The sequence below is a fragment of the Notolepis coatsorum genome (assembly GCF_963971535.1).
Source record: "Notolepis coatsorum genome assembly, chromosome: 4".
Taxonomy (NCBI): domain Eukaryota; kingdom Metazoa; phylum Chordata; class Actinopteri; order Aulopiformes; family Paralepididae; genus Notolepis; species Notolepis coatsorum.
This window is the reverse complement of record NC_140168.1, coordinates 178,693,601-178,707,148: the sequence shown is the minus strand read 5'-3', so window position 1 is coordinate 178,707,148 and position 13,548 is coordinate 178,693,601. Positions and strand designations below refer to the sequence as shown.

Genomic DNA, 13,548 nt, shown 5'->3' with positions numbered 1-13,548 from the left:
CTTCACATACCTTCTTCTTGCGGTTGCCACTCTCTCTCTGCACAGCCTTCATCAGATCTACCAGTCTCTTGACAAAGGTCTGCTGGGCTGCGAGGAGAGACCTCATCACCCTCACACTCTTATCCCCCTGGAGGGAGAGAGATAGACAGGTAAGACGTAGCAAACAAAGTACTATCCTCTCTAATAAACTATATCTTTTTTTTTTTGTATTTTATTTTTTTATTATTTTTTAAACAAACATATAAACAAACATGACAACACACGATAAGATATACAAGCATTAATTGTCAGGGCACATCCAATGAGATCACCTTTTGGTTAGTTGTTTTATATAAGATATACCCATAATACCTGTTATCTAAAAAAAAAAACCTACACACATATGCTCAGCTCGAACCCCCCCCTCCCGGACCCCACCTTGAGAAGTACCTCCACTATCCCTCGCACCTAACCAGACACTACCATTATAAGCTAGCTTTTATTCTCTCCACCACTTCTAACCACATTGACATTTTGGATTCATTGAGACCCAGAATTCTTGCTGTAGATATTTCATGGTAAATTACATCGAGATATGTAAGAAACCAAACTTTACGGCACATTTTTTCCGGTTGAAACCAGCGTGATGCGATCAGCTTTTTGGCTACTGTGATACCCGATAAAACCAATCTCTTTAGCTGTGGATTCACTGCAAACTCAAAAACATCATTCAACAGCAATACCGAGGGGTGTACAGGTATATTCCAAGATACGAGTTTTGATATTTGTTGGGTCACATCTTTCCAGAATGCCTTAACTGGTGAGCAGTCCCAATACATGTGCATAAATGTCCCTTCGTCCCCATTTGTACATTGGGTGCATTTGGAATCTTGTTTGAGCCCCATTCGGCACAGTCTTATAGGAGTCAAGTATGTCCTGTGAATATAGTTAAGATTGATTTGTTGATGATCCGGGTTCCTTGATGTAAGTCGGACATTTGCCCAGGCTCCTTGCCAATCAAAGTCATTTTCCAGGTCTGGTATATCCCTCCTCCAGACAGAGTCAAGTTGGAGGGTTTCATACGAGGACGTTAGTAATTGATGATAAAATTCTGAAACAAAACCTCTCGATGTCTCTCTTGAGTAGAAGAATTTGTGGTATCTGTGGTGTTCAATTGGTCTGTCTAATGGAACACTGTGAGACTTCAAACATAGCTCTAACTGTTTGTGAAAAAGCCATGTGGACTTGGTGAGATTAAATTTTTTGCGTATTTCTTTATCACTACAAAAACCCTGTTTGTTAAAAACATCCCCTAATGAGTGTATGCCTTGCTCTTCCCATATAGGGAATCTTATAGGTCGTTTTCCAATTAAGAGAGCATTGTTATTGAATAAGGGAGTATGATTGTGCCATTCTTGTGGGTTAGGATTTTTTTTTTGTGATTCACGCCATATCCGGATCGCATGAGTAATTATGGGGCAAAATTTTCGTTCACAGTGCTTGATTGGTAGTTTAGTGTATGCTATGTCCTTCAGTCTATGTGGGGCTACTATGTTTTCTTCTATTTTTCTCCAAGATGCTAATGCTTGGGAGTCAAACCATGTTGTCAATGGACTTAATGAGTACGCCTTAAAATATAGGAAAAAATCTGGAAATGCCATGCCACCATCTGCTTTATTTCTCTGTGCGGTGGATCTTTTTATACGTGGTGGTTTGTTATTCCAAATAAATTTGTATGTGGAGGAGTGTAATCTTTTCCAGTAACCCTCTGGAGGGGGTAACGGTAGCATTGAACAGAAGAAGTTGATTTTAGGTAGTACATCCATCTTAACTATTGATATCCGTGCTTGTACTGTGTTCTTAAGTTTTGCCCATCTATCAAGGTCGTCTTTGATTTTGTTTTGGATTTTTGTGTAGTTGTGCTTCACCGTTTGTCTTATGGTAGGGAATATTTCCACTCCCAAGCATCTGAAATGTTTTACCATCGGTATCTGTCCTGGGAGGGTTGTATCTTTTTTTGCAGGGGTGTTAAGTGGAAGGAAAGCCGACTTCGGCCAATTTATCTTAAATCCCGATAAATCACCAAAGTCCTCAATCAACTTGAGCAGATGAGGCAATGTGGTGTTGGGGTTTTTCATGAACAATATTACATCGTCCGCATATAAACAAATTTTTTGTTGTGTGCCCTTGATTACGATAGGTTCTATGGATTGGGATTGTCTTATATATTGTGCTAAAGGCTCTAATGATAGATTGAACAGTCCGGGACTAAGAGGACAACCCTGTCTGGCAGAGCGTGATACCGGAAATATTTCAGAGATGATTGTGCCTGTTGTAATCATGGCCGATGGGTCTTTGTATAATACTTTAATCATATCGATGAATCCTTTTCCTAACCCCATCCTTTCTAGCACTGCCCACAGATACGACCATTCCAGCCTGTCAAAGGCCTTCATAGCATCCAGGGACAGCATCGCCTTAGGTATGGTGTCCTCCTTGTCGGCATCAAGTACGTGCAGTATACGTCTTATGTTCTCAGTGATCAGGCGGCCTCCTATGAAGCCAGTTTGGTCCGGGTGAACTAAAGACGTCATATGCTTTTGTAATCTGATGGCTAATACCTTAGAGTACAGTTTGATATCTGTTCCGAGGAGGCTTACAGGTCTATAACTACCGCACTCGTTGGGGTCTTTGTCTTTTTTAAGGAGGACTGTTATGAGTGCAATATTGTCAATGTTATGGAAGTTCCCCTCCTTGACTGAGTATAAGATCATATTTAGTAATAAGGGGCCAATTATGTCCCAACAAGAAAGGTACATTTCTGATGGGAAACCGTCTCTTCCTGGAGCCTTACCACTTTTCATTGCGGTTATGGCCTTCTTGAGTTCCTCTAGTGTGATCGGTATTTCTAACTGTTTAGCGTCATCCTCTGAAAGTTTAGGGAGAATAATTTGATTAAGAAATGTGTCCATTTTGTTTTGATCGAAGGTCATTTCTGATTTATATAAGTCGGAGTAGAATACTTTGAATGTATCGTTTATTTTTACAGGATCTGTTACAAGTACTTGTTGTGCTCTAATGGTAGTTATATCTGCAAATGTTGCATTAATTCTTAATCGCATGGCTAATAGGTGGCTGGGTTTGGAACCATGGGAGTACTGCTGTTGTCTTGTGCTGCGTATTTGTATTTCCGATTGTTGTCTGTATATGGCATTGATCTCTATTTTTAGTACGTTAACTTGATTTTCTAGTCGAGTTGAGTTGTTGTATTTCAGAGAATTAAATAACGTTGAGTAAAGCGTTTCCAGCTCATCCAGTTTTGTGTTTTGATTCTTGCGCATTTTGGAGGAAAAGCTATCCGTGAAGTCTTTGATCATTCCCTTTACCGACATCCATATTATTCTGGGGTCTTGCACCGAGTTTGCATTCTCCCGTTGGAATACTATAAGAGCTTCTTTGAGTTGTGTAATGAATTCCTTGTTGTTAAGCAGCAACGAGTTAAATCGCCATCTTGGGGCTCGGGAGGATAGTATACCAAATGTACCTTTAAGGAGTAAATAACAGTGATCTGCGTTGGGTATCATTTCCACTTCATAATTATCAAATAGTCTCTGTGATGCAAAGACATAATCTATTCTGGATAGTGTCTTATGTCTCGCAGATCGACAAGAGTACTTTCGGGTCGTGGGATTAAGTAACTGCCATAAGTCCTTTACACCTGTAATCTTTGACCAATCCTTTAATGCCTTCGATGAATTCTTTTGTTCGCTGGAAAAGGCGAGGTAAGATTTGTCTATCCTTGGGTTCCAGATGGCATTAAAATCCGCTCCTATTATAAATGAGTAATCGGGAATGTCTAACATTGCATTGGTTAGTGTAATGAAGAAATCTTCTTCGTACAAATTTGGGGCGTATACCGCTATCAACGCTATTTTCCTGTTCTTATGTTCAATCTTAGCTATAGTTATCCGACCTTCTACATCAGACCATACTCCCTTTAGTACAATATTCAACTTACGTTTAACGACTATTGCTACACCCCGAGTTCTCGTACCAATAGAGGAGTGACTGATATTATGGTATATGTTGTCTGCTAATTTACCTATGTCTTTCCCTAGAATGTGTGTTTCGCTTAGCAGAGCAATGTCCACATGTTCTTTTTTCATCAGTGTGAGCACGCTTTTGCGTTTGAGTTGGTTATTTATTCCCCCGGTGTTCCATATCATTATATTCAAACTAGCCATCTAATAAACTATATCTGAAACCTTTCCATCATTGGTCTCCAACTAACTAAATTAGTCCCACCCTGCATCCCATATAAATAAATGGTAAATGGCTGCATTTATACAGGGGTGTAAAAAGTACCCAGAAATTATACTTAAGTGAAAGTATGGGTACCGTCTCAAAATCTTACTCAAGTAAAAGTCAGAGTATCTGCCTAAATACACACTTGAGTAAAAGTAAAAAGGTTTCTACTTTTAAATGTACTTAATTAAGTAATAAAAAGTAAAAGTAAAAAAAAAAAATTATTCCGGGGCAATGAAATGTTCCGTTTCGTCCTCTTCATCACTCGTACTATCGTTTGTGGCCATCTTCTGTAGCTTGTCACTCTGACTGTCTATTCTTCTGATAGCAGGTGTTTAATCAAAGATCCCCGCTTTCTAGTCTTGCACAAGGACCAATCAGCATGGGTATGGGCGGGTTCATTTTCCATTGATGGGGATTTGATTGGCTGTTTTTAAATAAAGGCGGCCGCAGGATTAATAACGTTAACGTTAGTTCGGCCAGAGAAACAAATATACTAATTAAAATGGTTGGACCTGCGAGATTTGTACTTTGTAGGTCTGCATTCTAAATTGAAGGAATCTATGTTTTTCAATGGGTGACAGCATCTACGACGGATCTATAGATCTTTTTTTTGTATCCACTTTTCTTCTCTTTTTCTATTTTTCTCCCATCTCAATTTAGCCGTGCCAATTCTCCCCTCCCCTGTCTTGAACGTTGCTCGCATATGTCCCCCACTGGCCGGTTGTAGGGAGGATAGAAGCCTTGCATCACATGTCCCCTCCGATACATGTGGAGGCAGCCTGTCACATCTTTTCACCTGCCAGTGCGGACTCTCATTTGGCGAGGTGTAACGTGTGGGAGGCTCACATTACCCCCGCCATTTTCCTGTCTCTGCTGTGCAGGCGTCCCCCAACAGACCTGTAGGAGTCGCTGTCCACAGGGCGGCTACGTGGTGCAGTGGGCAAGGCGCTCACCACGAATACTGGAGACTGGGCTCGAACAGGTTCGCCTCCCTGTTCGAGCCCAGTGCTCCACATTGCTTTCAGTTTAGCTGGTCGTCCACACTAATACACATTGGCAGTATTAGGGGGATGGAAACTGATGGGTGGGGATCGGGCGTTGTGGACAGCGACTCCAACAGGTCGGTTGGTGCGCTTGCGCAGTAGAATCAGGAAGCGACGGGGGCGGGGCCCCTCTAAAGCCCAGACCCCTGACGCTGAAAGATCGAGCCGCGCAGGTGGAAAGATGCGACTGCTGTTACCTCGAGTATCGGAGGGGACTCGTGCTATGTATGACTTAGTCCACATTGAAGCCAGCTTGTGGGAGGCATGAAACAGCGTTGAAAGACAGGGGAGGGTTGAATTGGATGATACGAAAAATTGGGATGGGAGAAAAATAGAAAATGGGAGAAAAAGTGGATAAAAAAAAAGGAGTCGCTGTCCACAATGTCCAGACCCATCGACTTCCACCCGCTAACTCTGCCAATTGAGTTAGTATGACGGCCGGTCCAAGCTGGAGGCAACGCCGACATCCGGAGTCTACCCCGGTGTCTCTTGCGTTGGTGACGAGCACAATGTCCGCTGCGCCACCCAGCCGTTCGATCTATAGATCTTAAAAGTAGCCGGCAGTCAGAGTGTGTTGCAGCAGACTAACAGCAGCAGATGAGGATTCGGGCTGTGCTGTTTAACATCAACAGCTGATAGCCACAGCATCAAGGTTACTCGATCTGGAGAAAGTGCATTATCAAGCCACAGCGTTTTTTTTTTTTTTTTTTCCACTTTTTCTCCCATTTTCTATATTTTCTCCCATCCCAATTTCGTATCATCCAATTCAACCCTCCCCTGTCACGAACGCTGTTTCTTGCCTCCCACAAGCCGGCTGCAATGTGGACTAAGTCATACATAGCACAAGTCCCCTCCGGTACTTGAGGTAACAGCAGTCGCATCTTTTCACCTGCGCAGCTCGATCTCTCAGTGGCGAGGAGTAACGCGTGGGAGGCTCACGCTGCCCCCGACACTTCCTGATTCTACTGCGCAGGCGCACCAACCGACCTGTAGGAGTCGCTGTCCACAACGCCCGATCCCCACCCATCAGTTTCCCACCCCCTAATACGGCCAATGTGTATTAGTACGGACGACCAGCTAAACTGAAAGCAAATGTGGAGCGCTGGGCTCGAACAGGCAAGCCCAGCGTCTCCAGATTTCGTGGCGAGCGCCTTGCCCACTACGCCACGTAGCCGCCCAAGCCACAGCGTTTGTTATGGGGTAAGAGGGGCTGTAATGTCAACATCGCCGTTGCTACAGTGATTTGGGTCAAAGAGCCGTTGTCAAAGACTGCGTGTCACGTAGTAACGATGAGAGGGGGCGGGGACCCGTTGCTATGGTAAGAATGTTATGAAGAGGGAGCTCCCGTAGCTCACCGCATATCTCTGCGCTATTTCTGCGTCGGGGAAAACCGTGCTCGTCACGGATCTGGGGTACACGAGTTCGATTCCCGGACCCGCCGTCCTTTCTCAGAGTGTCTTCCCCTGCTCTACATCCCATTTCAACCTGTTTCTGTCGGTCATGCTTGACCAGAAAAGCGATAAACGCTAAAAAATAAAGTTTAAAAAAAAAAAAAAAAATTATGAGGTGTGAGTTCCTTCCAGGGTAAGTTAGACTGAGATACGAAGCACAGACGAGCGGACGCGTTGTTTTGAGACTTTCATCCCTCCTCACCCCCTGCCGGGTGGGGGAGGGGAAATATGCCACATCATCACATCATGCATGGCTACGACGAGAGAGAGAACCATTGGATTAAAGAGAATTAAGACTGTTCAAGGACAATACAGAATGGGTTACATCGGGTACAGAGGCTATGTTTATGAAAATAAGCATGAGGATCTAAGGAAAGAGATCACGTTGCAGGGTCGTTTCTTATGACTAACGGATGTACTAACAGGGGTTGATACAAACACAACGCAGAACAGGGAGAGTCACGAAGGAGATGACGGGATGAGATTGGCTGATTACAGAAACATCTAACAAAATGTAAGGAGTAAAAAGTATGTTTTTTTTCTCTGAAATGTAATTGAGTAAAAGTACAACTATACAAACTTAATAATAATAATAATACTTGAGTAAAGAACAAATCCCCAAAAACAGTACTTGTAACGAAGTACAATTACTCAAGTAATTTACACCCCTGCATTTATATATCAGCTTTTATCCAAAGCGCTTTATAATTTTGTTCCTCACATTATACCCACTCACTCACACATTCACACACTGACGGCGGAGGCGACCATGCAAGGTGCCAACCTGCTCATTGGGAGCAATTAGGGGTTAAGTGTCTTGCTCAAGGACACATCAACACGCTGCCCCGGGAGGAGCGAGAATCGAACCAGGAACCTCTGGATTACCAGACGCCCGCTCTACCTCCCGAGCCACTCAGTCCCATGCGTCACATTAAAACATACTGGCACTCGAACCAAGCGGGGACCGAACCAGACCGGCCTGCGCCCCATTTTCGGGTGCCGCCCCGTGGTTTAAGAAACCCTGGAATAGACTACATTAGGTTAAGGTTAAAGACCTTGAGCAGCGCCTGGCTGAACCTCCTCATCACGTTCAGGTACATCTCGTGGACCTTGGGGTCTCTCTGCTGGGTGTCCTGGTCCTCACACTCCACTATCACGTACCTGAGAGAAGATACACAGGGCTTCTAGTAGACAGACAGACACACATACACTCTCACAGGGATCAGACACCATTATGCTGCAGACACTCTCAGAGATCAGACACCATTATGCTGCAGACACACACTCAGAGAATAGACACCATTATGCTGCAGAAACACTCAGAGATCAGACACCATTATGCTGCAGACACACACACACTCAGAGATCAGACACCATTATGCTGCGGACACACTCAGAGATCAGACACCATTATGCTGCGGGGACACACACACTCAGAGATCAGACACCATTATGCTGCGGACACACTCAGAGATCAGACACCATTATGCTGCGGGGACACACAGAGATCAGACACCATTATGCTGCAGAAACACTCAGAGATCAGACACCATTATGCTGCGGACACACACAGAGATCAGACACCATTATGCTGCAGAAACACTCAGAGATCAGACACCATTATGCTGCGGACACACACAGAGATCAGACACCATTATGCTGCAGAAACACTCACAGAGATCAGACACCATTATGCTGCGGACACACACAGAGATCAGACACCATTATGCTGCGGACACACACAGAGATCAGACACCATTATGCTGCAGAAACACTCAGAGATCAGACACCATTATGCTGCAGACACACATACACTCTGAGATCAGACACCATTATGCTGCAGACACACACACACTCTGAGATCAGACACCATTATGCTGCAGACACACACACTCTCAGAGATCAGACACCATTATGCTGCAGACACACATACACTCTGAGATCAGACACCATTATGCTGCAGACACACACACACTCTGAGATCAGACACCATTATGCTACAGACACACACACTCTCACAGAGATCAGACACCATTATTCTGCGCTCACCAATACAGGTAGTTGGCCAGTGTGGAGTTCTTGCAAGCACGGGAGATGAGGAACGTGCACAGGTCCTGCTGCAGAAAGATAATGAACAGAAAACATAGCATTATATACATAATAACAACTGCAAGAGCTCTATAACAAAACAAACGACAAGAAAAACTCTGTAGCACTTACGGTACACAAATGGTAATTATTACTGTGTAATAACAAGACTGGTAACAACAAGTAATTACTTATTGATGAGTGGAGGAGTGCTTTCTTAGGTAGGTCAACCTGAAAAAAGCACTCACCGATCATTACAAATAATTACTTAATTAACAGTCAATAAGACATAATAATTGACTGAGTAATTATTTGTAATGATCAACAAGTGTTTTTTCAGGTAGACCATTGACATGACATCCATTGACATCCATAACCACACATCAATAATAAACTCATTAAGTATTTACATGTCATTACCATATCTCAGTCTTATTTCTATGTTATTACACAGTAATTACCCTGTAATATGTCTACCATGATATGAGGCGCTACCAATGACTCTCGCCTTTATGCTTTTATAGTCCTGAGCATCGTCTGGTGGTCTCTTGCATTTATTTGAATGTAACTATGATGATTTGTGACTGACTGCTGACTTATTCAAGTGTTTAAAATGTAAATATAGATCTCTCTGGAACATGTTCCTCCTCCCCTGTGGTTCTCTTACCTCCAGGTTCTCACTGTCTGCTCCCTCCTTGCCTTTTGGGGCAGCAGGGGGAGGTGGTGCAGGGGCTGTCAGGATCTGTGAACTGTTCAATCACAAACAAAAACATCCATCACTAAATGGTAAATGGTGCATTTATATAGCAGCTTTTATCCAAAGTGCTTTACAACATTCACTCACATTCACACACCGACGGCAGAGGCAACCACGCAAGGTGCCACCCGCTCATTAGGAGCAATTAGGGGTTAAGTGTCTTGCTCAAGGACACTTCGACACACTGCCCGGGAGGAGCGGGAATCGAACTGGGAACCTCCAGATTACCAGACGACTGCTCTACCTCCTGAGACACTGCCGCCCCGACACTACACAGTAATGGATGTGTAATATCTGCATACTGCACATCCTGTCATGTGCACACTATGTTAGAATAGTGATCTTGCTGTTATTTTATCTTGTTTTATTCTATGCTATTTTATTGGAGGCCAAGCGGCGAAGCTGCGTAGGCCACCTTGAGGGATTGTACAGTTTCTTATTATTCTTCTGCCATTGCAGTCTATGGCTGCCCATAGAACCGTATGGGAGAAAGTTATGTAAATTAGCAGACTGATTCGGGACAGTCCACTGACCCCTGTCACCAAGTCCCATGTCCCCAGCTCCAACATTCTAGCGCCACCAACATGTCAAAGTTGGAGGTGCATTTATGCACACAACTTCTTAACCTTAAGTCAAGTTTTTATTTTTTTAACAAATGTTTTTTATTTTCCCTTTTTTTACATAAAACAAGACAAACAATACAATAACAGTAATAATCAACGATAAATCACAGGACAATAACAGAAATAATAATAACAATAATGACAGTCCAGTAATTAAATCAGAATGAAAGTAGATTAAACGATTAAAAGACATAAAAATAATAAATACAATACATGTGCTCTTGCTCGCTCTCCCCCCCTCCCCCCTCAGGACCCCCACTTGGACTATACATCCACTACTTCATTCAGCATCAGAAAGTTCCTAATTTATCTGCGTTCCTTTATCTTATCCACCACAGCTACCCAGACTGCTATGCTGGCTTCGTTAACACCTAAAATTCGTGCAGTGGATATCTCGAGATAGGTGAGAATCCATACCTTCCGGCACATTTTATCCGGTTGAATCCAGCGTGACGCTATCAACTTTTTGGCAGCCGTAAGACCCGCCAAAATGAGTCTCTTTACATGTACAGAAGTCGATAACTGAGAAACATCATTCAACAACAATACAGAAGGCAGTGTTGGTATGGTCAGAGACAAACATTCTGATAATTGAGTGGTGACATTTTCCCAGAAAGTCTTGACAGGAGGGCATTCCCAATACATATGCATAAATGTACCAATAGCATCGCTTGAACACAAGGAGCATCGAGAGTCCGGTCTGAGACCCATTAGGTGCAAACCTCTAGGAGTCAGGTAAGTCCTATGAACAAAGTTAAAATTAATCTGTTGGTGATCTGGGTTGCGTGATGAAAACCGAACATTTTCCCAGACTGCATGCCAATCAAAATCTGCTTCCAGGTTTGGGATATCCTTCCTCCAAACAGAGTCTAGGGGAAGGACCTTATATGAGGACGTAAGTAAGTGGCGATAAAAGTCAGAGACGAAGCCTCTCGACGTCTCCTTGTCATAAAATAATTTGTGAAATCTGTGGTGCTCAAGTGGAACATCTAATGAGACTCCGTGAGCCTTCAAAGCTGCTCTTATTTGTAGATAGAAGAGATAAGTGGAACTGGTGAGGTTAAATTTGTTGAATATATCTCGATAACTGCGGAAACCATGGTCATCGAAGATATCCCCCAATGTGTGTATGCCTTTCTTTTCCCATCCAGGGTATCTGATAGGTTGTTGTACAATAAGGAGTAAATTGTTATTAAATAGGGGAGATTGCCTGTGCCATTTATGTTGGTTAGTACACTTTTTCTGTGTGTCACGCCATATCCGGATCACATGTGTAATAAGAGGGCCAAATCTTAAGTTGCATTGCTTAATTGATATGTTGGTGATATGTATGGTATCCTGCAGTCTATGTGATGCCACTATATTCTCCTCTAATGGTCTCCAGGATACCGCTGCTTGCGAATCAAACCAGGTGATCAGTGGTCTTAAAGAGAACGCTTTAAAGTAATAATTGAAGTCTGGAAAGGCTAAACCCTGTCGGTTTTATTTCTCTGTGCAGTGGATCTTTTTAATCGTGGACGTTTGTTGTTTCAAATAAATGTATATGCAGCGGAGTGTAGTTTTTGCCAGTAACCAGCAGGGGGGGGGGGTAACAGCAACATCGAACTGATGAAGTTAATTCTGAGCAAAACATTCATCTTAACTATTGACGCTCTGGCCTGTAATGAGTTTTTTCATTTTGACCACCTGCAGAAGTCATTTGTGATCCTGTCTCGCAATCCGGAATAATTATACTTCACCGTTTGGCTAATAGTGGGGAATATTTCAACTCCAAGACATTTAAAGTGTTCTACCATGGGTATATTTGCTGGGAGGGAGGTAGCCTTCGCAGTCACATCGAGTGGAAGGAAGGCCGATTTTGGCCAGTTTATCTTAAATCCCGATAGATTGCCAAAATCATCTATTACTTTGAGAAGATGAGGTAGGGAGGTGGCGGGGTTTTGCATGAACAAGATTACATCATCTGCATATAAGCTAATGTGATGTTGTGTGCCCTTAATTGAGATCGGTAAATAAGACCATTCCAACCTGTCAAAGGCTTTCATTGCGTCTAAGGATAACACAGCCGTAGGAGGCTCGGCATCCTTGCTGGCATCTATCACATGCAGTAACCGTCTAATATTATCCGTGATCAGGCGGCCTCTTATGAAGCCTGTCTGATCAGGGTGAACTAAAGATGTCATATGCTTTTGAAATCGGATGGCTAGTACCTTAGCGTACAGCTTGAGATCGGTTCCAAGGAGGCTTAAGGGTCTATAACTGCCACATTCTGTGGGGTCATTATCTTTCTTAAGTAGGACAGATATGAGTTCCATATTGACATCCCTGGAAAAGTTTCCCTCTTTGACTGAGTATAAAATCATATCAAGTAATAGGGGTCCAATTATATCCCAGCTTGAGAGGTACAGTACTGGGGGGAATGCCGTCCCAGCCAGGGGCCTTACCAATTTGCAAGTCAGAAATAGCCTCCGTAAGTTCTTCTAGTTTAATAGGTGCATCTAACCGTTTAGCGTCTTCCTCTGAGAGTTGTGGTAAGTTAATTTGATCAAGGAATTTCTCCAGTTTATTCACTTCTGACTCGTACAGGTTAGAATAAAACGTACGAAAGGTCTCGTTGATTTGACCTTAAGTCAAGTTTTCAAAAACAAGGTGCCGTTGGAATCCTTGGCTCAAGCCGAGGTCAACGCACCCTATGACATCATTTGCAGACATATTGGATTGCCGCCATTTAGCATTTTGTGAAAAACACTTAAAATGCTACTCCTACAAAATGTCCCCAATCTGCATGAAACGTGGTACACATAATCTGTGTAGACCAATGTCTACACAGGTTTGACTTTTGTTTTTGATTTTCCAATGCATGGCTTTTGACCATTTCTCTCAATCAAACCTGCTTCAAGTTACATCGTTTGCCAGACCAGCACAGGTGTAATTAATAACACTAATCAAGGGTTTCATTACATTACTCTGCTTTCTCAAGATGGCTACTGTAAAAAGAATAACTATTGCTATTTCACCACAAGCAATGTTTAATTTTCTTTATTTTTTACCTTACATAAAGTTAATTTCCGTTTCAGACCATATCAGGGTTTTTTTGTGCCCCCCCCCCCCCCCCCCCCTCACTCAACCAAGAGGAAGCAACTGTGTGAAGGCTGAGATGCCACAGGGTCGATTAAATTCAACAGATGAGGTTTAGCTCAGTTGGCAGCACGTTGCGCTCCAAAACAGTAGGTCCAGAGTTCGAATCTCGCCCTGTCCATGTATTGATTCATTACTATTGTGCACAACTTCATCCCTTT

General features: G+C 43.1%; 1 protein-coding gene across 1 annotated transcript in view; it reads right to left on the bottom strand.

The window, feature by feature from the left end:
• pik3c3 (phosphatidylinositol 3-kinase, catalytic subunit type 3) overlaps window positions 1-13,548 on the bottom strand; it is a 123,311-nt gene that overhangs the window by 48,159 nt on the left and 61,604 nt on the right. Inside the window, exons 12-15 of the mRNA XM_084312477.1 lie at window positions 9,537-9,618; window positions 8,831-8,898; window positions 7,837-7,942; window positions 11-127 (exon numbers count right to left, since the gene is read on the bottom strand). Of these exons, the coding sequence (XP_084168603.1) occupies window positions 11-127; window positions 7,837-7,942; window positions 8,831-8,898; window positions 9,537-9,618 (373 nt within the window). The remainder of the gene's footprint in view (window positions 1-10; window positions 128-7,836; window positions 7,943-8,830; window positions 8,899-9,536; window positions 9,619-13,548) is intronic.